This window comes from Dendrobates tinctorius, unplaced genomic scaffold, assembly GCF_039654945.1.
Source record: "Dendrobates tinctorius isolate UK_male_01 unplaced genomic scaffold, ASM3965494v1 ptg000098l, whole genome shotgun sequence".
In the NCBI taxonomy this organism is placed as follows: domain Eukaryota; kingdom Metazoa; phylum Chordata; class Amphibia; order Anura; family Dendrobatidae; genus Dendrobates; species Dendrobates tinctorius.
Genome location: NW_027361766.1, coordinates 10,296,112 through 10,320,781, shown reverse-complemented (window position 1 = coordinate 10,320,781; position 24,670 = coordinate 10,296,112). Strand labels below are relative to the sequence as shown.

General features: G+C 45.7%; 1 protein-coding gene across 1 annotated transcript; it reads left to right on the top strand.

Annotated features, from left to right (window-relative positions):
* The first annotated feature begins 21,952 nt into the window (after window positions 1-21,952).
* On the top strand, window positions 21,953-24,271 carry LOC141099152 (uncharacterized). The gene is made up of 2 exons (XM_073587298.1): window positions 21,953-22,183; window positions 22,632-24,271. Exon 2 carries the CDS (start codon window positions 22,865-22,867, stop codon window positions 24,269-24,271), a length of 1,407 nt encoding a protein of 468 aa, XP_073443399.1. The 5' UTR covers window positions 21,953-22,183; window positions 22,632-22,864.
* Window positions 24,272-24,670: the final 399 nt, after the last annotated feature.

Here is a 24,670-nt window from a genome sequence, read left to right as displayed (position 1 = left end):
GAAATCCTCGTTCGCGGGGAAGAATTGGAATCCCAGATCCCCATCACTAACGGGGTTCAGCGGGTTATCCGCACCTGTAAGCGACACACGCTGGTCCTTTCAGTGTAGCGTGCGTGCAGCCCCGGACATGTAAGGGCATGACAGACCTGTTATTGCTCGATCTCGCGTGCCAGAGCCTCGCGTGTCCCTCTAGTAAGCTGGACGCGGACCACGGGGGCATGCCGGAGTCTCGTTCATTAACGGAATTAAGCTGACAAATCACTAGCACAACTAAAAACGGCCATGCACCACCACCCACAGAATCGAGAAAGCTTGCAATCTGTCCATCCTTTCCTTGGCTGGCATGGTTGAGGTTGCCCGTGTGGAGTCCAGTTAAGCCGCAGGCTCCACGCCTTGTGGTGGTGTCCTTCTGGACATTCCTTTAAGGTTCAGCTTTGCAACCATACTGCCCCCGTAAACCAAACACTTTGCCATCATGGACGCTGTTCGGAGGGTCATGGGTGGGAAAAACGCCGCCCGATCGGCAGTTGGCATAATTTATGGTGGGAAGTCCGATGGTATATGATCGTCTTTGATTTTAGAATTTTAGAATTTTTTTTGTATTTTAAATTTTTATTCCAGCCTTTCTTGACTTTATAAGGGCATGACATGCATATATCTGTGTCTCCTCCTCCTCCTTTTACTCCTCCACCTCTTTTCTATATGTAGTTGCCCTTTTCCATATGTTATTTGTGTCTTCTGAGCATTTTGTCTGCTTTGGGACACCTTTTAAGGTGTTTTGTATGTGTTTTCTATGTGTTTGTATGTGTTTGTGTTTGCCTGCCATTGTTTTCAATGGGATTTGACGGTGTTCGTCGAATGTTTGACGAACATTCGACGCACTTGCCTCCTGTTGGACGAACCAAACTGAACTCGAACACTAGCAGGGTGGCTCAACACTACTCCTGATATATAGATGTACATTTTTCATGTTTAAACTATGCTATATATACCTGGTATCTGGTGATACTGTACCCTTTCTGCTAGAAAGTCCTCCTCCACCCACAACTCTAAGTGTATCATTGACACCTGAAACATTGGCCCACATGTGTGATTATTTCTTGCGGATCTTCTTTTTATATTTTTATATTGTGGTGTGATCCATCCTGAGCGTGTGAGAGTCTGTGGGTTACTCCTGCAATTTAGATGTACATTTAAAAATTACCCCAACACTGTATACAGCTCTACGCTTGTGATACATTACCCATTTACTGCTTTTTATATTCTGGTCTAATCCAAACTGACCAAGTGAAAGTCTGTTTCTGACTCTGGAAATAAATACTGAGATTGACAATGACCCCTACATTGTATACAGCTGTACGCTTCAGATCCATTACCGTTTTACGGCTTTTTATATTGTGTTGTAATCCATACTGAGCCTGAGAGCGTCTGTGTCTGCCTCCTGAAATATATACAGAGATTTAGAATGTTTAAACTATACTATATATACCTGCTATCTGATGATACTGTACCCTTTTTCTACTTTTTATATTCTTGTCTAATCCATACTGAGCCTGTGAAGCGTCTCTGTGTGACTCATGAAATATATACGGAGATTTACAATTATCCTATGACTGTATACAGCTGTATGCTTCTGATACAGTACCTTATATCTGATGTTATTTTGGGTACAATTTCTCCAAAATTTGGAAGTATGGTGGAAGAGGCCGCGGACGTGGCCGTGGGGGGGCCAGCTGGTACTGATGGTGGTGGTGCATCTGCTGGTAGTGGCAAAACCACAATAGCAGCTAAGGCAGGAGGTGTTGAGCCTGCGTCATGGTCTGGCACCAGAAAGCCTGGAAGGCTACCTTTTCTGGGAGTAGGTTAACCACTTTTAAAGCCGGAGCATCAGGAACTGGTTTTGGCTTACATTGCCGAAACAGACTACAGCTAATATGCCCTCCTCTTCTGAAGTTTCAAAAAATGCAAGCACTGAGCCGTCAAGTGCTGGCTCCTGGTCAGGAAGAACCCCTTTCCTTGTGTCCTTCACCCCCACCAAAAGTGAATGATGCAGCAGGCCACACTTCACATTAGTCCATGTAGCTCTTTCTCACATACCATGCCTGGGTTATCAAGTAACATAGTAACATAGTTTTGAAGGCTGAAGGAAGACCTTATGTCCATCTAGTTCAGCCTATTTTTAGTGCAGTTGTTCTGCATTGATGATCCTGGGGAAGGCAAAAAACTAAGCTGGGTCCACCATCACCTATAATATTATGTTATTCATAACCTTCTATACTGTTACTCACAAGAAAAGCATCCATTCCGTTCTAAAATTCATTCAGTGAGTTGGCCATCACCACTTCCTCAGGAAGAGAATTCCAGAGCCTCATTGCTCTTACCGTGAAGAACCCTCTTCTATGCTGATGCATAAATTGTCTTTCCTCCAAACGAAGAGAATGCCCCCTTGTTCTTGTCACAGTCCTTGGTACAAACAGTTAATTGGAGAGATCTCTGTATTGCCCTTGTGAATTCCCCAGTCTAAGATGAATCTGACATGGAGGGTGGGTCGCCAGCCAGGGCAGTGGGGTTAATCGGGCCGGTGTCTCAGAAGGATGTGTCACGGTGGTGGTGACCCGGTCCGTGGCCCTGAGCGTCCATGCAAAGGGATGAATAACGCTTATAGATGAATGATACGTGACGCCACCTGTGGTTTCTGATCAGATTGACCAGCGCTGCAGTGTCGCTACTCTGGGACAGATGTTGTGGTGCAGCTAAGATGTAGAAGCCCTGCACAGGTATGGCTGTAGTCGCAGGACAGATGAAAGAGTTGGTAGATGGTGTGCAGTGCAGGATGTAGCAGAGCCGTGTGCCAGGCGCAGGAGAAAGATGACAGACACAGTCGTGCAGTTCCTTTACCTGTACTTGGTAAGTGCCGTCCAGGACCCAGAGTACAGATGGAGAAGGAGTTGATCAGCCTGGAAGCAAATTAGGAATTCTCTCTCTGCAGATAGGTAGTGTGGCCTCCGTTCTAGTGCTTATCTGAGGTACTCGCAGTACTGAGTTCACTGAAGTTCCCCCTGTTGACTCTCTTTTGGAACTTTCTCGTATGGCAGGCAGCCGTAGCCTTTTCCTTCTGGCTCACACACGTCGCTGATGGAGCCTCCGAGCCTTAGTTGGAAACAGAGCATTTACAGCTGCTACTTCCTCCGGTTTCTGCTGCAGGACCGTCAGTGTCCCTACAAACTCGGAGACCGGAATCCGGACCATGCGCTCCAGCTTGGAGTGAGCCTTAACTCTGCTCATCCTCCAGCTCCCCTTCTCACGTCCACACACTTCCCCTTCCCTTCACAGACTGCCCTAACTTTCCTCGTCCCGACCACAAAGAGCAGCTCCTCAGAAGTCAGGTTCCGAGCTCTCCCTGCTGGCCTGGAGTGGGAACTGTGTTGTGTGTTGGTTTAACTGCTAGAGAGATCCTTCGTTGCTCCCAAGCATGACATCATACTCCCTAGGAGGAAGGTAATGCCACTGTGGCGACCGTACTCCTTGGGGCGCCACAAGTGCACTGATACCCAGCCACTGCTAGATGATTCTGCTGGTACATTGACCCAGACCACTACATTCCTCTCCCACTCTACACAGCCAGAATCTGACCCTGATCAAACTCAGGTTCCTCTTCCCACATACTATACCACCTTACACGGTGACAAAGAGGAAGGTGCAGATGAAAGTGCAGGTTCCTTGAGCAGGTGGGGCGCGGGCATACTCATGGGCGACGGCACTGGCACAGGGCTCCTCATAGTACGCAAAAGGGTCTCTGCCGGTGGGAGGGGGCACCCACCGTCAGACACACCGCCGTACTATGAGGGGACCTGTGCCAGTGCCGTCGCCAACGAGTGGACCCCCCTGCTTTCTCAGGATCACAGCACTAGCAAAGTTGAAATACTTACCTCTCCCTGCTCCACCGCCGTGACGTCTTCCGCATTTCCTGACAGTGACATTCTGGTCAGAGAGCGCAATGACATCACGTCTGTACGCCCTCTGCCTAAACAGTCCAAGTGCAGAGAGATGGAAGATGGGGACGACGAGGAGTCCAGAGTACAGGGATTCCCTAGCGAGGAGACTTATTTAATTGTTTTAAAGGTTGGTAGCAATTTTTGGGGAGCACTATACTCTGGAGAATGATATATGGGGCCCACCATACACTGGAGCATTCCAAAGGTGGACATCAGACACTGGAGCAGCATTTACAGGGCCCATTATACACTGGAGCATTAGAAATGGGGCCCATTATATATGGAGCATTATTTGGGCCCATAAGACAGTGGAGCTTCATCCATGGGGACCAACATATACTGTAGCATTATGTGGAGCTCATCATATACTTTATCGAACATTATATGGGACCAATGATTCTGTATGGAGAAATATATGGGCCTCATTACTCTGTATGGCGCACTATGCGGTGGCCATAATACTGTATGGAGTAATATACTGTCCGTTTTTGGAGCTATTGGAGAATTTAAAATGGATATCAGTCATGTGATGTAATAAGTGAAGTATTTTTCATTGTACTATTCCACTATTTCTCTGCCGTATTAGAGGATCATGAATTGTGGCATGTGTTAAAGGAGCTCAGTGACACTCTTTGGCCCTGGGCCCACAAAAATCTGGAGCCAGCCCTACCCTCCCCCACACAACTTTAGCCAAATAAACCCCAGTTTTCAATGCCTAACTATTATTATAAAGTAAACTAAGGTTGACAAGCTTAAGTAAGAAGAATTGATGTTTTTGGCATCAAAATGGGCACTGTAGGTGTGTTTCCTTTCCTCCACTCACTGCCGACTTTTCTTCCCCATTGCCTTGCATTGGGTTTCGTGTTTCAGTCGGCCTTCGACTTTTCGCGACAATCGGCCGATTGCATTCGACCCGACTTTTGCGAAAGTCGGGTCTCATGAAACCCGACTCGACCCGAAAAAAGGCAAAGTCGCTCATCTCTATTGCTGGTAAGTGCAGTTCTTGGTCTGGTGTTTGCAGGTTCAACTCCCTCAAGTTTACGAAAATATAAAGTAAAACAATATATATATATATATATATATATATATATATATATATACACAGTTGTGGCCAAAAGTATTGACACCCCTGCCATTCTGTCAGATAATACTCAGTTTCTTCCTGAAAATAATTGCAAACACAAAATCTTTGGCATTATTATCTTCATTTAATCCCTTCACCCACAAGGGTGGTTTGCACATTCATGACCGGGCCAATTTTTACAATTCTGACCACTGTCCCTTTATGAGGTCATAACTCTGGAACGCTTCCATGGATCCTGGTGATTCTGACACTGTTTTCTCGTGACATATTGTACTTCATGATAGTGGTAAAATTTCATTCAAATAACTTGCGTTTATTTGTGAAAAAAACGGAAATTTGGCGAAAAGTTCGCAATTTTCCAACTTTGAATTTTTATGCCCTTAAATCACAGAGACACGGCACACAAAAAACTTGATAACTAACATTTCCCACATGTTTACTTTACATCAGCACAATTTTGGAACCAAAATTTTTTTTTTGTTAGGAAGTTATAAGGGTTAAAAATTGACCAGCGATTTCTCATTTTTACAAAACCATTTTATTTTTACGGGCCACATCACATTTGAAGCCACTTTGAGGGTTCTATATGATAGAAAATAACCAAAAGTGACACCATTCTAAAAACTGCACCCCTTAAGGTGCTCAAAACCACATTCAAGAAGTTTATTAACCCTTTAGGTGCGTCACAGGAATTTTTTGAATATTTAAAAAAAAATGAACATCTAACTTTTTTTCACAAAAAAAATACTTCAGGTTCAATTTTTTTTTATTTTACCAAAGGTAACAGGAGAAATTGGACTGCAAAAGTTATTGTGCAATTTGTCCTGAGTACGCTGATACCTGATATGTGGGGGGGAACCACTGTTTCGGCGCATGGCAGAGCTTGGAAGGGAAGGAGCGCCGTTTGACGTTTTTGGCTGGAATTGAGATCGGACACCATGTCGCGATTGGAAAACCTCTGATGTACCAAAACAGTGGAAACCCCCACAAATGACACCATTTTGGAAACTAGACCCCCTAAGGAACTTATCTAGATATGTGGTGAGAACTTTGAACCCACAAGGGCTTCACAGAAGTTTATAACGTACAGCGGTACAATTAAGAAATCATATTTTTTCCACAAAAATGATCTTTTCACCCCCAATTTTTATTTTCCCAAGGGTAACAGGACCCTAAAAGTTATTGTGCAATTTGTCCTGAGTACGCTGATACCCCACATGTGGGGGTAAACCACTATTTGGGCGCATGGCAGAGCTCGGAAGGGAAGCAGCGCCATTTGACGTTTTTGGCTGGAATTGAGATTTAACACCATGTCGCGATTGGAAAACCCCTGATGTACCAAAACAGTGGAAACCCCCACAAATGACACCATTTTGGAAACTAGACCCTCCAAGGAACTTATCTAGGTGTGTGGTGAGCACTTTGAACCCCCAAGGGCTTCACAGAAGTTTATAACGCCCGGGCATAAAAATAAAAAATTCGTATTTTTCCACAAACATGATCTTTTAGTCAGCAATTTTTTTTATTTTCCCAAGGGTACCAGGAGAAATTGGACCCCAAAGGTTGTTGTCCAATTTGTCCTGAGTACGCTGATACCCCATATGTGGGAGAAAACTACTGTATGGGCACACGTCGGGGGTCGGAAGGGAAGTAGTGACGTTTTGGAATGCAGACTTTGATGGAATGGTCTGCGGGTGTCATGTGCGTTTGGAGAGCCCCTGATGTACCTAAACTATTGAAACTCCCCACAAATGACCCCATTTTTGACACTAGACCCCCCACGGAACTTAACTAGATATGTGATGAGCACTTTGAACCCCCCAGTGCTTCACAGAAGTTTATAATGCCCGGGCATGAAAATAAAAAAATTGTATTTTTTCCACAAACATGATCAATTAGTCCCCAATTTTTTTTATTTTCCCAAGGGTAACAGGAGAAATTGAACCCCAAAAGTTGCTGTCCAAGTTGTCCTGAGTACGCTGACACCCCATATGTGGGAGAAAACTACTGTATGGGCACACGTCGGGGGTCGGAAGGGAAGTAGTGACGTTTTGGAATGCAGACTTTGATGGAATGGTCTGCGGGTGTCATGTTGCCTTTGGAGAGCCCCTAATGTACCTAAACAGTGGAAACCCCCCACAAATGACCCCATTTTGGAAACTAGACCCCCTAAGGAACTTATCTAGATGTGTGGTGAGCACTTTGAACCCCCAAGGGCTTCACAGAAGTTTATAATGCCCGGGCATGAAATTAAAAAAATCGTATTTTTTCCACAAACATGATCAATTAGTCCCCAATTTTTATATTTTCCCAAGGGTAACAGGAGAAATTGGACCACAAAAGTTGTTGTACAATTTGTCCTGAGTACACTGATACCCCACATGTGGGAGAAAACTATTGTATGGGCACACGTCGGGGCTCGGAAGGGAAGCAGTGACGTTTTGGAATGCAGACTTTGATGGAATGGTCTGCGGGTGTCATGTGCATTTGGAGAGCCCCTGATGTACCTAAACTATTGAAACTCCCCACAAATGACCCCATTTTGGACAATAGACCCCCCACGGAACTTATCTAGATATGTGATGAGCACTTTGAACCCCCCCAGTGCTTCACAGAAGGTTATAATGCCCGGGCATGAAAATAAAAAAATTGTATTTTTTCCACAAACATGATCAATTAGTCCCCAATTTTTTTATTTTCCCAAGGGTAACAGGAGAAATTGAACCCCAAAAGTTGTTGTCCAAGTTGTCCTGAGTACGCTGACACCCCATATGTGGGAGAAAACTACTGTATGGGCACACGTTGGGGCTCGGAAGGGAAGTAGTGACGTTTTGGAATGCAGACTTTGATGGAATGGTCTGCGGGTGTCATGTGCGTTTGGAGAGCCCCTGATGTACCTAAACTATTGAAACGCCCCACAAGTGACCCCATTTTGGACACTAGACCCCCCACGGAACTTATCTAGATGTGTGGTGAGCACTTTGAACCCCCAAGTGCTTCACAGAAGTTTATAACGCTCGGACGTGAAAATAAAATCATTTTTTTCCACAAAAATGATATTTTTGCCCCCAATTTTTTATTTTCCTAAGGGTAACAGGAGAAATTGGACCCCAAAAGTTGTTTGCAATTTGTCCTGAGTAGGCTGATACCCGACATGTGGGGGTAAAACACTGTTTGGGCGCATGGCAGAGCTTGGAAGGGAAGGAGCACCATTTGACTTTTTCAACTCAGAATTGGCTGGAACTGAGATCAGACGCCATGTTGCATTTGGAGAGCACCTGATGCGCCCAAACAGTGGAAACCCCCAATTCTAACTCCAACCAGAACCCCAAGACACCTCTAACCCTAATCTCAGCCCTAACCCTAACCCTATCCCTAACCCTAGCCCTAGCCCTAGCCCTAACCCTAACCCTAACCCTAATGGGAAAATGGAAATAAATACATTTTCTTTTAATTTTATTATTTTTCCCTAACTAAGTGGGTGATAACGGGGGGTTTGATTTACTATTTATGGCGGTTTTTATTTTTGGCAGCTGTCATACGCTAAAAGACGCTTTTTATTGTAAAAATAGTTTTTGCATCACCACATATTGAGAGCTATAATTTTTCCATATTTTGACCCACCGAGTCATGTGAGATCGTATTTTTTGCGGGACGAGTTGATGTTTTTATTGGTAAAATTTTCGGGCACGTGACATTTTTTGATCGCTTTTTATTCCGATTTTTGGGACGCAGAATGAACAAAAACCAGCGTTTCATGAATTTCTTTTGGGGGGGTGCGTTTACACCGTTCCGCGTGCGGTAAAATTGATAAAGCAGTTTTATTCTTCGGGTCAGTACGGTTACAGCGATACCTCATTTAGGTCATTTTTTTATGTTTTGGCGGTTTTATGCAATGAAAACTATTTTATATAAAAAATAATTATTTTTGCATCGCTTTATTCGGCGAGCTATAACTTTTTTATTTTTTCGCTGATGATGCTGTATGGCAGCTCTTTTTTTGCGGGACAAGATGACGTATTCAGCGGTACCATGGATATTTATATGCGTCTTTTTGATCGCGCGTTATTGCACTTTTTGTTTGGCAGTATGATAATAAATCATTATTTTTTGCTTCGTTTTTTATTTTTATTTTTTAAGGGGTTCGCTAAAGGAGTTAACTAATGGGACAGTTTTATAGGGCGGGTCGTTACGGATGTGGCGATACCTAAAATGTGTACTTTTATTGTTTTGTTTTTTTTATTTCCAAAAAATGGATTTATTGGGGGAATATTTTTTTTTTTTCTAATTTATTTGGCGATTTTTTAAAAATTATTTTAACACTTTTTTTTTTAAACTTTATTACATAGTCCCAGGTGGGACATAACTGTCCTGTGACAGATCGCTGATCTGTCAGATCACAGATCACTGTGACAGATCAGCGATCTATCACAGGCACTGCTGCAGACTTCCTCATGCCTGCGCTTTGCAGGCACTGAGGAAGTCAGCTCCCTGCAGGCCCCCGAAGGCCCCCGTCGCCATCTTGGGTTCGGGGGACTGCAGGGAAAGAGCCCCCACACATTGCGCTGCTGTAGGGGGCTCAGGGAAGCACGGAGGGAGCCCCCTCCCTGCCGATGCTTCCCTTTAACCCCCGGTACACCGCGATCATGTTTGAGTATTATCTGACAGAATTGCAGAGGTGTCAATACTTTTGGCCACAACTGTATAATTTTTTTTCAATAGGAAAGCAAGTTTAAACATTTTAATTAATCACTTCTCCTTCATTAAAAATAACGACACTTATAAAATATAAAAAAAAAAAAAAAATCAAATTTGGTTTCACCTCATCCATAAAAGTCCTGTCTGTGAATAAATAAAATTAACAAGGTAGACATATAACTACCTGACTCAACTGGGAAACCTTTCTATACTCTATCATAACATCTTGACATGACTCCTGTATTTAGTTTGAGTCAATAATGCATTTCACTCACTATTCCCAGCACAAATGCTTTTTTTCTTAAAGGGAACCTGTCAGCAGTTTTGGCCAATATAAGATACGTCCACTGCCTTTCAGGGCTTATCTACAGCATTCTAAAATGCTGTAGATAAGCCCCCGGTCTGACCTGAAAGATAAGAAAAATAAGTTTTATCATACTCACTCATCGCTCCCCAGCATCGCGCTCCTGCGCAGATGTACTTATCTGCCCTGTTGAGGGGAGTAAAGTACTGCAGTGCGCAGGCGCTGGGCTTCTCTGACCTTTACTTTCCTCTGCCCTCAACAGGGCAGATAAGTACGCCTGCCACAGGAGCGTGATGCTGGGGAGTGATGAAGCAACAGGAGGGCGGCATCGCAAGAAGATTGGAGGCGCCGGACCAGCACCTTCAACACCCATTGGGCCGCACTCCCCCCGGGTGAGTATAATGAAACTTTTTCTTATCTTTCAGGTCAGACCAGGGGGGCTTATCTACTGTAGTTAAGCCCTGAAAGGCAGTGGACGTATCTTATACCGACCAAAACTGCTGACAGGTTTGCCTTAAGTAGTGTAAAAGGAAAACATACGGAGAATCTGCGCTGCTTGTGAATGAAGGCACTTCAGATTCACATTAAAATTTTCTACGTTTTGTAATCTGTCTATGCGTTTCGAAGTATCACACTTCTTCCTCAGGAAAAAAACATAATCCAGTTAACAATATGATGCTACATTTATACTGATGAAGTTTCAAAAAAAATGTTGCACCAAGGTGGAGATACATGATGTCTCAAAGTTCATCTGGACATTTTATCAGTGCAATGGTTGAGAAGGAATAATAGAAGTAAAGTATTAAGAAAAAACATCATTGCATATGATAAACTAAACTGAATACTGTTAAGCCCTTTCCAACCTTAGACGTATAGGTTGCTTCCTCCGGTGATGAGCCCTCAACTTTTCCATGTCAGATGATTTCATTAGCTGACATGTGCCCCTAACAGCCGCGGGTGGAATTGCGATCCACTTGCGGCTGTTAACATGTTAACATTTAATATGCTCGAGCTGGAAGCGCACAGTGAAGTGTGGGAACGCAGCTTCAATGACCGGTGGTGATCTCTATGACATCACCGTTCGTCACTGTAGCTGACCTCATAGCACCTCATTCTCCCATCGTTTACAACTTGGATGGTTGAATCATGCCAGGTTGTAAACCACATATGGAAGAGATGGATTACGGCATGTGACAGTATGGCATTTTGGACAGGTGAGGGATATGGTTGTTTATTATTTTTGGTTTTGTTTTTTTACAGTGTAAGGTAGCGCTTGCTATACAGGTAGCGGATACTCGCTAGGCAGCCGATAAATCAGGTCCGGCACAGGTTTCTCAACATAACTCAGTCCATTCGGTTTATTATGCAGCATAAACCAAAGCAATATGCAACAGAAAGTTCATATCAAACAGCATAGCGTCCATGACAGAGCTCCCCTCTGTTAATCCTGTGCACACACAGGCTTTGCTGAGTCCGGTACACAGGCTCTCTAGCCTCACAGTTACATCCCTTGTTTGGGTTACCTTCTCATAGCTGCTTCCCAGTGCAGACGTTCATTACCTCCAGGGAACTATCAGACATATGCAGCCATTATACACAGCCATGTCAGCCCAGACGAGACCTTCCATAAGGACAACCGGGTCCAAGCATTCACTCATGTGACCTACCCTGGCCACCTTATATGGTCCGTAGCCATGCCCACCGGATCACATGGCTATGACCTCATCACAGGTCCGTCAAGCATTCATACACATATACTTTACTATGGCGTTCTAGACACCCGCCCCTAGGTGGGTTTGTAGGTGATTGATTCCACCCATCTCATCAATCACCTGAAGGCTTCTCCCTAACACATTGGAATGAAAGATCAGCTCTACTGATCAGCACATAATCAAGCCATCATCCCAAGGCCACCCACCTCGGGATACATAACGATCCTTTAGCACCCTGCTCCTGTTACCACTCAGGATATGGCTATCCTTCCTGGGACACCCACAGAGCGCCCCCTAGCGGACACAGTGGTCACTACACCACATACCTCCCCCCTCTGTTCAAGCTTGTGGGGTTGAACACACAACATCACCCAGGGATCTCGAGACCGGGCACCCATGTCACCTTGCCCAACAGGTCGAGAGAACCGTCTCCGTCTGTTTTGTCTATCATATGGCCTCATCTCTACGTTAGGCCTCCCCCGCCCCCAGTGGTCAGAATATTGGCCTTGATCTTTGACCCTCCAGTCAAAGTCTGTCTGCGTCATCAGACACTGTTGAGTCATCACACTCCTTCAGTGCGCTCCGTCACCTCCTTTTCTGTCTATGCATCTGGTAACAAATGGCACATCACTACGTCTAAGTTCGCTTTTCAGCTGATCAGCACATAATCAAGCCTTCATCCCAAGGCCACCCACCTTGGGATACATAACGATCCTTTAGCACCCTGCTCCTGTTCCCATTCAGGACATGGCTATCCGTCCGTCCTGGGACACCCGCACAGCACCCCCTAGCGGACACAGTGGTCACTACACCACAACAGGGACATGGAAATTGGTGGATTAGGCGGATAGTGAGTATTTTTGTTGTTTATTATTTTCTGTTCTTGACAGGGGACAATGGTTTCAACTCAATAAGTGAAAGGTGAGTATAACAGTTTTTTTTTTCATTTTTTAATAAATGTGCATGCCAGGGTATTTTGTATTATTTCAAATAAAGGACTTTATTCTGGCTATGTCTTTTTTACAATATGACTGTTGGGTTAGTAATGGTGGGATCTTATAGACGTCTCACCATTACTAACCCCTGAGTTTGATGTCTCCCCATCCTATCACCCCTTTTGCCACCGCCACAGGGCAAGTGGGAAGAGAGAGGCTAAGTGCCAGATTTGGTGCATCTTATGCACCATTTCTAGGCCGGCTGAGGGCTGATGTTAGTAGCCTGGGGTGGGGAGGGCATATTTCTGACCCCTTCCCTGGCTATTAGTATCAACCTACAGCTGTCTGTTTAGCCTTTGCTGATTTGAATTTATAGGAGGACCCTAGGTCATTTTTTTCTGGGATACCCAATAAATTCAATAGGAAAGGCTAAGCAAAGAGCTGTGAGCTGTTACTAATAGCCTGGGAACCTTGTAGGGTATTGTCCCTAGTCCCAGATTATTAACATCAGACTTTTTTTTTAATTAATTCTTTATTTAACACAGGACACAGCTGCTGCTGAATACAATTCCAATCAGTGTCTCCTGTTTGCGCTGATCTCAAGGCGAGCAGGAGACAATGATGAGAGCTGCCTTCACCAGCAGACACTTTGGACGAGCGCGAACTGTACTGATTTTTCCAGGCACCGGTATGTATCAAACGGACATACGGACGTCACAAGAATGTGAAATACAGATACATGGACCACAGACAGCACACAGACATCAAGATGTCACGAGGATGTCACATATGTACATATGGATGGCACACGGACACGGACCACGAATCTCACCAGTATTGCTTTTTTCCTGTACATGAATCACCAGGACATTTGAAGGAGGCCTAGCTTGATCTCTGAACATGTGGACCTGCTGCAGCTGGGATTACATGCTTTTCTATTGTTGTGTGATCGCAACTTAATCAGGTTAGTATAACCTTTATTCATTTAATTGATTTTAACCAGGATAAAATTCTACTGTCACGGGTGTGTTAGGTGTGACAGACAGTCATTCTGTATCCGGCTGTAGAAAGTAATTGCGATTAGGTCTACAAACACCGGTTTGATTTTTGCATCTCTGTTATGGAGTGATATCCTTCTCCCGCTAGGACCCAGAAGTTACCTCCACCTTCTGCTTCTAATTAACACAACTCTGCTGAAGAATTAAATACATTCAGTTTCTTAAGCAGGGTGCTGGTGTTAACTCAATTTCCCTCTGTCTTGATGGAAGTACTAGCTGTCGGCTAATGTCCTCTTGGAGCCTCTTGGAGGATTGCTGGCTTGATATGTCAGTGGTCTTCTCAAGCTAAGTGTATCACCGCTTTTGTCTACCCTCTCTGTCTTTAGTTGTAGAGGGGGCTGACTAACGCTCAACTGTCCCCTCCTTATCCAGGGCCTATCACTAGAGTCAGGCAGGGATTAGGTTCCTGCTCGGCGATAGGTGCGGAACCTATTTAGGGACGTTTAGGGCAGACAGGATGTTAGATCTGCCTAGTGGTCTCCACTCACCCCTTCCCTAGTGTTTGGGCTTCCCCCTACCTCTCCGCATTGTTGCGCACCTTACTTCTCCCTCACCGAGCGTGACACCTATTGTGCTTCTAATTGTTTCCTTAGCATTTCTCTGTATTATAATTTTCTTGTTGCTACAGCCACTACGGACTTCAATTATTTCCCCTCCCCTCTCGTAAATTTCTCTTTTGCCCTTTCCTTATCTCCTTCTATTAGAAGGATTCTCCTTTGAAAGGCTTTAAAGTGACTCTGTCAGCACAGAGTGACTGTTCAAACTAAATCCCGCCGCTCAGTGCTTCATGGCAGGGCCAATCATTTATACATTGGGTATGGAAAGTATTCAGACCTTTTAAAATTTTTCAGTCTGTTTCATTGCAGCCATTTTGTAAATTCAAAAAATTTCATTTTTTCACATTAGTCTACACTCTGCACCCCATCTTGACAGAAAAAAAAACAAATGTAGAATTATTTGCAAATTTATAAAAACAAAATTAAATATAGCATGGTCATAAATATTCAGCCCCTTTGCTCAGACACTTATATTTAAGTCACATGCTGTCCATTTCCTTGTGATCCTGCTTGCGATGGTTCTACTCCTTCACTGGAGTCCAGCTGTGTTTAATTAAACTGACTTGATTTGTAAAGGCACACACCTGTCTATATAAGACCTCACAGCTCACAGTGCAAGTCAGACCAAATGAGAATAATGAGGTCAAATGAACTGGCCAAGGAGCTCAGAGACTGAATTGTGGTCAGGCACACATCTGGCCAAGGTTACAAAAGAATTTCTGCAGTACTCAAGATTCCTAGGAACACAGTGCTTGCCATAATCCTTAATGGAAGTTTTCCTAGACCTGGCCATCTAGCCAAACTGTGTAATTGTGAGAAAAGATCTTTGGTGAGAGAGGTAAAAAAGAACCCCAAGATCACTGTGACTGAGCTCCAGAGATGCAGTAGGGAGATGGGAGAAAGTTCCACAAAGTCAACTATCACTGCAGCCCTCCACCAGTCGAGCCTTTATGGCAGAGTGGTCCAAAGGAAGCCTCTGCTCAGTGCAAGACATATGAAAGCCCGCATAGAGTTTGCTAAAAAACACATGAAGGATTCCCAGACTATGAGAAATAAGATTCTCTGGTCTGATGAGACGAAGATAGACCTTTTTGGTGATCATTCTAAGCGGTATGTGTACAGAAAACCAGACACTGTTCATCACCTGCCCAATACAATCGCAACAGTGAAACATGGCGGTGGCAGCATCAGGGCTGCCACTAGGAATTTCGGGGCCCCATACTGGCAAAATTTTCAGGTCCCCCTTGAGACTCCGCCCAGGCTCCACTCAGTCCCGCCTCCACCCCTCGAACTGTCCACAGTCCCACCGCTCTCTCTAGGACTCGTCTCTGCAGGAAATAACACAGTTATGCTTGCAGAACACATTACTTATTTTTTCCCAACTTCTATATTACACCACATAAAGAAAAAAAGGCAACATAGTATCACTCTACACAGTAACAGGAACACCCCCCTATTTAAAACAGTATACTCAAAAAATTAAATACATCACTGCAGTAATAATATCCCTTAATTAGCCCCTATGGTAATAATATCCCCCATCTTGACCCCCATGTGTCTCATTCCTGGCTTCAGCCATATGTTCTCCCATCCCACCCTCATGAGTATCCATTCTGCCCCATATGATCTCCCCTCCTGCCCCATCTGTCTAAATCATATCCATCCTGCCCCATGACCCTGCCCCATCTGTCTCCAATCATGCCCCGTGTATCCAATCATGCCCCCGTGTCTCATATTCTGAGGAGAGGCCTGTGTCTTACTGTCACGTTCTGCCCCCTCCTGTGTCTCACTGTCACATTCTGCCCCTCCTGTGTCTCACTGTCACATTCTTCCCCATGTCCAGAATTCTGCCCAGTGTCTTGCATTCTACCGCCAGCGTCCAGCATCCTGCCCCCAGCGTCCAGCTTTCTGCCCCCAGCGTCCAGCATTCTGCCCGCAGCATCCAGCATTCTGCCTGCAGCGTCCAGCATTCTGCCCCCATGTCTGCATTCTGCCCCAGTCTCCAGCATTCTGCCCCCATGTCTGCATTCTGCCCCATGTCCAGCATTCTGCCCCAGCTTCCAGCATTCTGCCCCGTCTCACAGTCTGCCCCCATGTCCAGAATTCTGCCCCCAGCATCCAGCATTCTGCCCCAGCATCCAGCATTCTGCCTCAGCGTCCAGCATTATGCCCTAGCCTCCAGCATTCTGCCCCAGCGTCCAGCATTCTGCCCCAGCATCCAGCATTCTTCCCGCAGCGTCCAGCATTCTGCCCGCAGAGTCCAGCCTTCTGCCCACAGCACCCAGCATTCTGCCCCAGCTTCGAGCATTCTGCCCCATGTCCAGCATTCTGCCCCAGTCTCCAGCATTCTGCCCCAGCATCCTGCCCCAGTCTCCAGCATTCTGCCCCAGTGTCCAGCATTCTGCCCCAGCTTCCAGCATTCTGCCCTGTCTCACAGTCTGCCCTCATGTCCAGCATTCTGCCCCAGCGTCCAGCATTATGCCCCAGCGTCCAGCATTATGCCCCAGTTTCCAGCATTCTGCCCCATGTCCAACTTTCTGCCCCAGCATCCAGCATTCTGCCCCAGTGTCTGCATTCTGCCCCATGTACAGCATTCTGCCCCATGTACAGCATTCTGCCTCAGCATCCAGCATTCTGCCCCAGCGTCCAGCATTCTGCCCCAGCATCCAGCATTCTGCCCCCAGCGTCCAGCATTCTGCCCCAGCGTCCAGCATTCTGCCCCAGCTTCCAGCATTCTGCCCCATGTCCAGCATTCTGCCCCAGCATTCTGCCCCATGTCCAGCATTCTGCCCCAGCTTCCAACATTCTGCCCCAGGTTCCAGCATTCTGCCCCCATCTCACAGTCTGCCCCGCCCCTCATCCCCCCCCCCCCCCCCCCGGGATCGCCGCTCTCAAAAAAAAATTTTAAAAATAATTCTTCTTACCTTGTTGCCTGGCCGCGCTACAGCGGCGAGGCTCCGTCCCTCTCCCAGTCCCACGTGGCACACTGACCGAATGAGGAAGTGGAGCGGAGCAGTGTGAGACGGCAGGTGAGGGCGGCGCTATGGCTGGACCATTGTGCACGGGGGGGATTGCGGCGCTGGCTGGACCATGGTGAGGTGGGGGGCCTGCCCGGGGGGCCCGGGGGGCCTGGCAGGCACTGGGTCTTCATTTACAATAAAGCTGCAGAAGCCTGAATAAAATGTAGGGGGGCCTAGCGCGGACCGGGCTGCCAGCGTGGTTGGGCCCCCCTAATCACTGGGCCCCATTCACATGTAAGGGCTGTCATTCCCTGATGGCGGCCCTGGGCAGCATCATGCTTTGGGCAAGTTTTTCAGCTGCAGGGACAGGACGACTGGTTGATGGAAACATGAATGCGGCCAAATACAGAGATATCCTGCATGAAAACCTCTTCCAGAGTGCTCTGGACCTCAGACTTGGCCAAAGGTTCACCTCCCAAAAAGACAATGACCCTAAGCACAAAGCTAAGATAACAAAGGAGTGGCTTTGGAACCAAACTCTGTGACCATTCTTGACTGGCCCAGCCAGAGCCCTGATCTAAACCCAACTGAACATCTCTGGATAGACCTGAAAATGACTGTCCACCAACATTCACAATCCAACCTGACGGAACTGGAGAGGATCTGCAAGAAAGAATGGCATAGGATCCCCAAATCCAGGTGTGAAAAAACTTGTGACATCATTCTCAAGACGACTCATGGCTCTACTAGCTAAAAAGGGTACTTCTACTCAATACTGAGAAAAGGGTCTGAATACTTATGGCCATGTGATATTTCAGTTTTTCTTTAATAAAGTTGCAAAAATGTCTACATTTCTGTTTTTTTTCAGTCAAGATGGGTTGCAGAGTGTAGATTAAGGAGAAAAAAAAACTTTTTTGAAATTACCAAATGACTGCAATGAAACAAAGAGTAAAAAATTTAGAGGGGTCTGAATACTTTCCGTACCCACTGTATATATCTTTCCACCTGCTTGTTTTCCCTCAATATCCACCCCCTCTCTTCTTTGATTGACTAAGAAGAAAGAATCAAAACAAAGGAATGCTCGCAGTGGTGGGGTGCTGGTATGTGCAGGTGATGATAAATATTATATCACCATGGATAACCACCCTGCACCCGCAGAAGCTGGACATTTGTGGCTGAAAAGGACAGTCAGAATATCACAGAAGCAGACAAAAAGAAAGAGAAAAGCCAACCATAAAGTGCAATCAGTGAACAAATAGGTAAATATTTATTATATATAGTAAAATACAGGTACAACTAGCAAGCAACAAATCAGTGTGTGCAAACAAACATTAAAAACAAGGCCGCACATCCAGGTACATAGAATGGCCTCAATTGTAATAATGAGGCAGAGGATACAGTGCCAATCTCAATGTACGTACCAAATAGAGTAAAATGCATACCAAGAATTATAAATGAAAAAATAGATGACAAAATATATGGAAAAAAGTATCCCCTATAAATAAAGTGCTTAGTGCTAGGTGTAAAGAATAACACCGTATATAAGGACAATTTTTATATGTAACCCAGTGTTATTGTGAATACACAATGAATGCTATAATAAAAGGAAGTATGCAGGCACGATAGAGAAACTATAAAGGAGAGAGAAGAGATCAGAGTATGAATTTGTAATTGTCCAAATGTATAAAAGTGGTGGTACTTACTAAGGTGATATGGATCTCTCTCTCCTGGATGGCGTTGTCAGTATTCCGGGTTTTCTAAATCACCTTGTGAATGAATTTGCCCTTTGTCAAGATGGAGGTTGCTGTTCTTGTTTGCCCTACTTCCTGTTCATGTGTATAAAACCCGGCTCAGGTGCTGCTTTCCTTCAGCGATTCCTTTAAATTTCTTCATTTTCAGGATCCGTCTAAAAACGGATCCTGTGCCATCCGTTCACATCAGTTGAGAACGGATCCGCTTGTCCGCCTTTTTGGCGGATTATAACTGATGCAAAAAACTGAAGTGTGAAAGAGGCCTTAGTGTGCTTCTGCTGTGGCTCTGGACATTCCCTGTTCTCTGTAGGGAAAGCTACACTCATCTTTGGAACTTAACCCTTGGTTCACTTTATCTGGTAAGAACTATGTTCCTGAACTATGTGTTATTCTTAACCCTTCACTCTCCCCAGTGAGAGCAGCCGGAACTGTCACCAACCGTATGCTTTAATGTGAACCTGTTCCTGGACTCACCTGTGTTCACGCTGCTCCTGGGATCAACTTGTAAATCAGTTTTTGGACTTTCCTGTGCTTTCTCTCATCTGGGATTTACCTATAGACTTGTTCTGGACTTCCCAGTGCTTGCTACATACCTGGATTGGACTCTTTCTGCATCACTACTGTGTGAACTGCGCCACGTCCCCTGAGTGTTAGGCTGGAGTCACACTAACCTGCGCAAAATACGGTCAGTATTTTACATGCGTAATACGGATGACAGACCCCTAAATAGTGCTCCGTATGTCATCCGTAATCAAGGTGTGGTCGCGTATTTTGCGCATGTCAGCATCCGTATGTAATCCGTATGGCATCCGTATGGCGAGATTTTCTCGCAGGCTTGCAAAATGGACATATAATGGAGCCCAATGACAGGGTTTCTAAAGACACCTGGTGCGTATTTCTCGCAAGTCACATGTGTGGTCCGTGTGCAATCCGTATTTTTTGCGCACTCATAGACTTGCATTGGTGTACTATGGCCGTAGTACGCTGACAATCGCAGCATGCTGCGAGTGGCACGGAGCGTAGGATACTGAGGAGAAATATACGGCTGGTGCGAGGGACCCCATAGAGAATCATTGGTCCGTGTGTAATGCGTGCTTTTTGCGCCTCTCACTCTCCCGTATTCCTCGCCAGTGTGACTCCGGCCTTACACTCACGTTTGGATCACATGTTTATGAGGACTCTGTCTTAAGAACTTTACTGAATGGCTATATAGCTTTAGGACTTGTCTCATTTCAGGTTATCAGCATATTGTTTTTGGGTGTCTCTGCTGTTATAAAATACACAATTTGCACTAAAGTAACCCGCTTCTGTCTGATCATTGCCCCACGCTATCAGAATCCTCGAGTTCCTACAACAGTATTACAGGCGTCCTCCCCAATGCGCATTTTGGCACGCTGCCCTGACGAACGCAGCGTGCCGAAACACGTGTTGGGGAGGATGCCATCCAGGAGAGAGTGATCCATATCACCTCAGTAAGTACCACCACTTTTCTACATTTGGACCAACAATCACAAATTCATACTCTGATCTCGATACAGGAAAGATGTATATCTTTGTACCGTGTTAGCCAGTGGATAGAAAAATATTCAGGATTGAGAGTCCTCAGTAGTTGATACCTTTTAATGGCTAACTGAAAAGATGGTAATACATTGCAAGCTTTCGAGACTACTCAGGTCTCTTCATCAGGCTAGACCAATACAAAATCTTCTGCACCCATCTCCGAACAGGATACCTAGTCCATGTGTGACCCTGGCGCTAGGCCCTGCACCAGGAAGGACAGGGTTATGCCAGTCAATCCCACTAACACTAAAAACAGTAAGGATAAATGAAATCTGGGGGACATTTAGCTTGAGTAGACTCAGAGAGAACCGCCGACGCCATCCAAGATCCCACATGACTCTGTGGGCCAAAGTATGAAAAAATTATAGCTCTCAAAATGTGATGCAAAAACTATTTTTTGCAATAAAAAGCATCTTTTAGCGTGTGACAGCTGCCAAACATAAAAACCCGCTATAAAAAGTAAATCAAACCCCCTTTATCACCCCATTAGGCTGGTTTCACATTTGCGTTTTTTAGCGCTGGAAAAAAACGCATACCTGCGCATGCGTTTTTTCCCCTATATTTAACATGGGTGCGCATACCTGCGCACTGGTCAGCGCATGTATGCGATTTTCATGCGCTGCGTTTTTTTGGGGTGTGCGTTGGTATTTTCCAGACGCAGCATGTTGCATTTTTTGGCCCTTGAAAAAAGCGTATGCGCACGTTTTGCGCTAAAAATGGCCATTATAGCCTATGGATGCGCATACGTGCGCACTGGCATGCGCAGGTATGCGTTTTTTTAGCGCTGCGTTTTTTTGGTGGTGTCCACTTGTTATCCTAGTTATAATCTTCTAAAGTCAAAAAAAAAAAGTCTATATAAAGGAGGTGCCTGCCAAAACTCTGCCACTACTACACTGACAGATTGAAGAGCAGACAGTCAACTAAGAACCCATCTGATCAGCGAAGAATGTGTATATTACATTATATGCCTGTCCTTTTAAATTATGTATGTACTAATGATTTTTACTATTTTTACATGCAGTATGTCTTCAGAATCAGAGTATTCCCCATCGCGGCAGGAATTGGCGCAAGCAGACCGTGAGGTGATTATTTTTGTGCATCTGGTAAGTATATCTGCTGCTTCTCCAAATCTCTTACGGTTTTTTCAACTTTTTTAAGACATCGTCATCATCCTCTTCTGTGGACGGGACTAGTGAGGGCGAAGAGCAGGAGCAGCGAAGCCAAGTCCCGGTGGTGATACGGAATGTAAGTATCAAATGATTTGTAATGTTCTTTATTTTTTATCTTCTATTTTTACTCTTTTTTATGTTTCTTTTTTTGTAACTTTTTATTCAATTTAAATTGGATTATTCTAATGAATGTGTTTTGTCTAGGTTCCACAACGAGATGAAGACGTGTACCTGGATAATGAGCAGCTCATCAGCCTGGTCCAGGAGCGTTCGCCGTTGTGGGACAGCCGTGACCGACTGCACAAGGACATTGTGGTGACCCGGCGGCTATGGAATGAGGTGGCCGCAGCGTTGATGGATGGCTGGGACAGCGCCACAGCATCCTACAAAAAGGCGTTTAGTGAGTATTTCCCTGCTCTGTATTGTGCCGCAGTGACTGTTGTCCTTGACGGCACTGTTGGGTTTCGTGCTAGGTGTATTCTAGCAGGAAACCCAACAGTGTCATCGTGGTCTACAGTGACTGCTTTGAGTATTGTATTGCTACATTGTGCCGCAGTGACTGTTGTCCTTGACGGCACTGTTGGGTTTCGTGCTAGGTGTATTCTAGCAGGAAACCCAACAGTGTCATCGTGGTCTACAGTGACTGCTTTGAGTATTGTATTGCTACATTGTGCCGCAGTGACTGTTGTCCTTGACGGCACTGTTGGGTTTCGTGCTAGGTGTATTCTAGCAGGAAACCCAACAGTGTCATCGTGGTCTACAGTGACTGCTTTGAGTATTGTATTGCTACATTGTGCCGCAGTGACTGTTGTCCTTGACGGCACTGTTTTTTTTTTTTTTATCAACAGTGGACAAAGTCCGAACACGTTGGCGTTCGATCAAGGACCGCTTCAACAGTGATGTTCGTGCTGAGGGCCAGGTTCGCAGTGGATCTGCGTCAAGGACCAGAACTAGATACCGTCACTATAACGCGTTGCAGTTCCTAAGACCGGTCCTTGCCACGAGATCGTAAGTATTATAAATTTTGGGTTTTTATTAATCTGTGTTTTTCTAATCCACAGCTGATGCTTCTTGTAAAGGCATGGTAGTAATGATTTTCCTTTCTTCCACAGCACCTGGAGCAGCACCCTGCAACCTGGCCCTGGAGCGGTCCTTCCTCGGACGTCCTCTGACCCGTCCCAGCCATCCGACAGCCAGGAAGCACCTTGCAGGTCAACCACACACAGCTGGTGACCAGGAAGCTGGGCCATCAGGTGTTCCCCTGTCCCAGGTCTCTGCCACTGGTTATGCGGGCACTAACTGCCAGCGGCAGAGGGCCTTGGACAGGAATGTCTTGCCCGAGTTTATGCATTTGAGCGAGACATTTAATTCCAGCCTCAAGTCACTGTCCGACAGAGTTGAAAGCGGTTTTGCACTCATGGAACGTGGTTTTAACCACTTTGAACACCGCTTCAATTCTGTAGAACAGCGCCTTGACCGTCTGGAGGCCGACCTCAACAGACCAGCACACCATTTTTTTAGTAAGATTGAAAAGGGCATGGCGGAACACCTTAGTCCTGATCAACAGCTGAATGTGCTGCAGGCCTGCAACAATGCTTTCTTGCAGGCTATGCAGCATAATCGGTACGGTCAGCAGTCAGTGGTGTCCTTTCCACCTGTGCCACCATTGACTCGCTTCACCTCACTACCGACTTGTGCTGCATACCACTGCACGGACACCTCTATTCAAAGCCAGGACACCCACCGTTACACCACCACAAGTCTGAGTGCAGCTGGTCACTTCACCGACACCACCATGGCAAGCGCTGCTCCTGTCTGGAGCACCACCGCCACTCCCATGCATGCGTGGAGCTCAGCCACCACTAGGCAAACATGGAACAGCCCTGCCGCTACAACAACGTGTAGTAGCCCTGCCACCACCACTCTGCAAACCTGGACCATCACTGCCGCCACCAGTCCTCCTGCAAGGACGAGCACTGACAACGAAGAGCAGCAGCTGCAGCCACCTCAGCAGCAGCTGCAGCCACCTCAGCAGCAGCTGCAGCCACCTCAGCAGCAGCTGCAGCCACCTCAGCAGCAGCTGCAACCACCTCAGCAGCAGCTGCAACCACCGCAGCAGCCGCCACCTCAGCAGCAGCAGCCGCCACCTCAGCAGCAGCCGCCACCTCAGCAGCAGCAGCCACACCTGCAGACGGGGGACCTACACTCAATATTTGCCCCTACTTCAAGGCGAAATCCATCAAGGCGGGCATTGGGCCAAAGTCGGTCCAGGCACACAAGCCTACGGCGACATGCCATTACAACTAATGTACCAGAACAGATTTCCTCTCCTCCAAGTGTTCCTAGTTTGATTCCCTTAACTGGACTACCTTCCCCCACAAGTTTTGTTGCCCCTTCCCCTCAAACACCGTCTTCAACAGCAAGTGTTGCATATTCCCTGCACACCCCCAAATTGAAACCATCTGCCCCCAAACGCCGGAAAAAATAATTTTTTGGTTTATTTTTGTGATAAAAAATAAATTTACATTTGTGGTTCACCATTACTAAGTTTCATTAATGTTGTTTGCGCCGCTCACACACACTGATGGGTAAATACATGTTAAAAACCAACCCAAGGCCTAGTATAGTCATATGTGAAATAACACGGACTAGTATAGTCATACCAAGGCCTAGTGTAATAACTCGAGTTTTACCAACTTGGATCTGGTTTCATGAAAAACAAACTGTTGAAACTTGTCTTAAAAATAAGTTTCTTTCTAGTTTCACCAGTTTGTTTTTTGTGAAACAAGATGCTAGTTTTTAAAAATCGAGTTATTACAGTAGGCCTTGGTATGACTATACTAGGCCGTGGTATTTCACATATGACTATACTAGTAGGCCCAAGGCC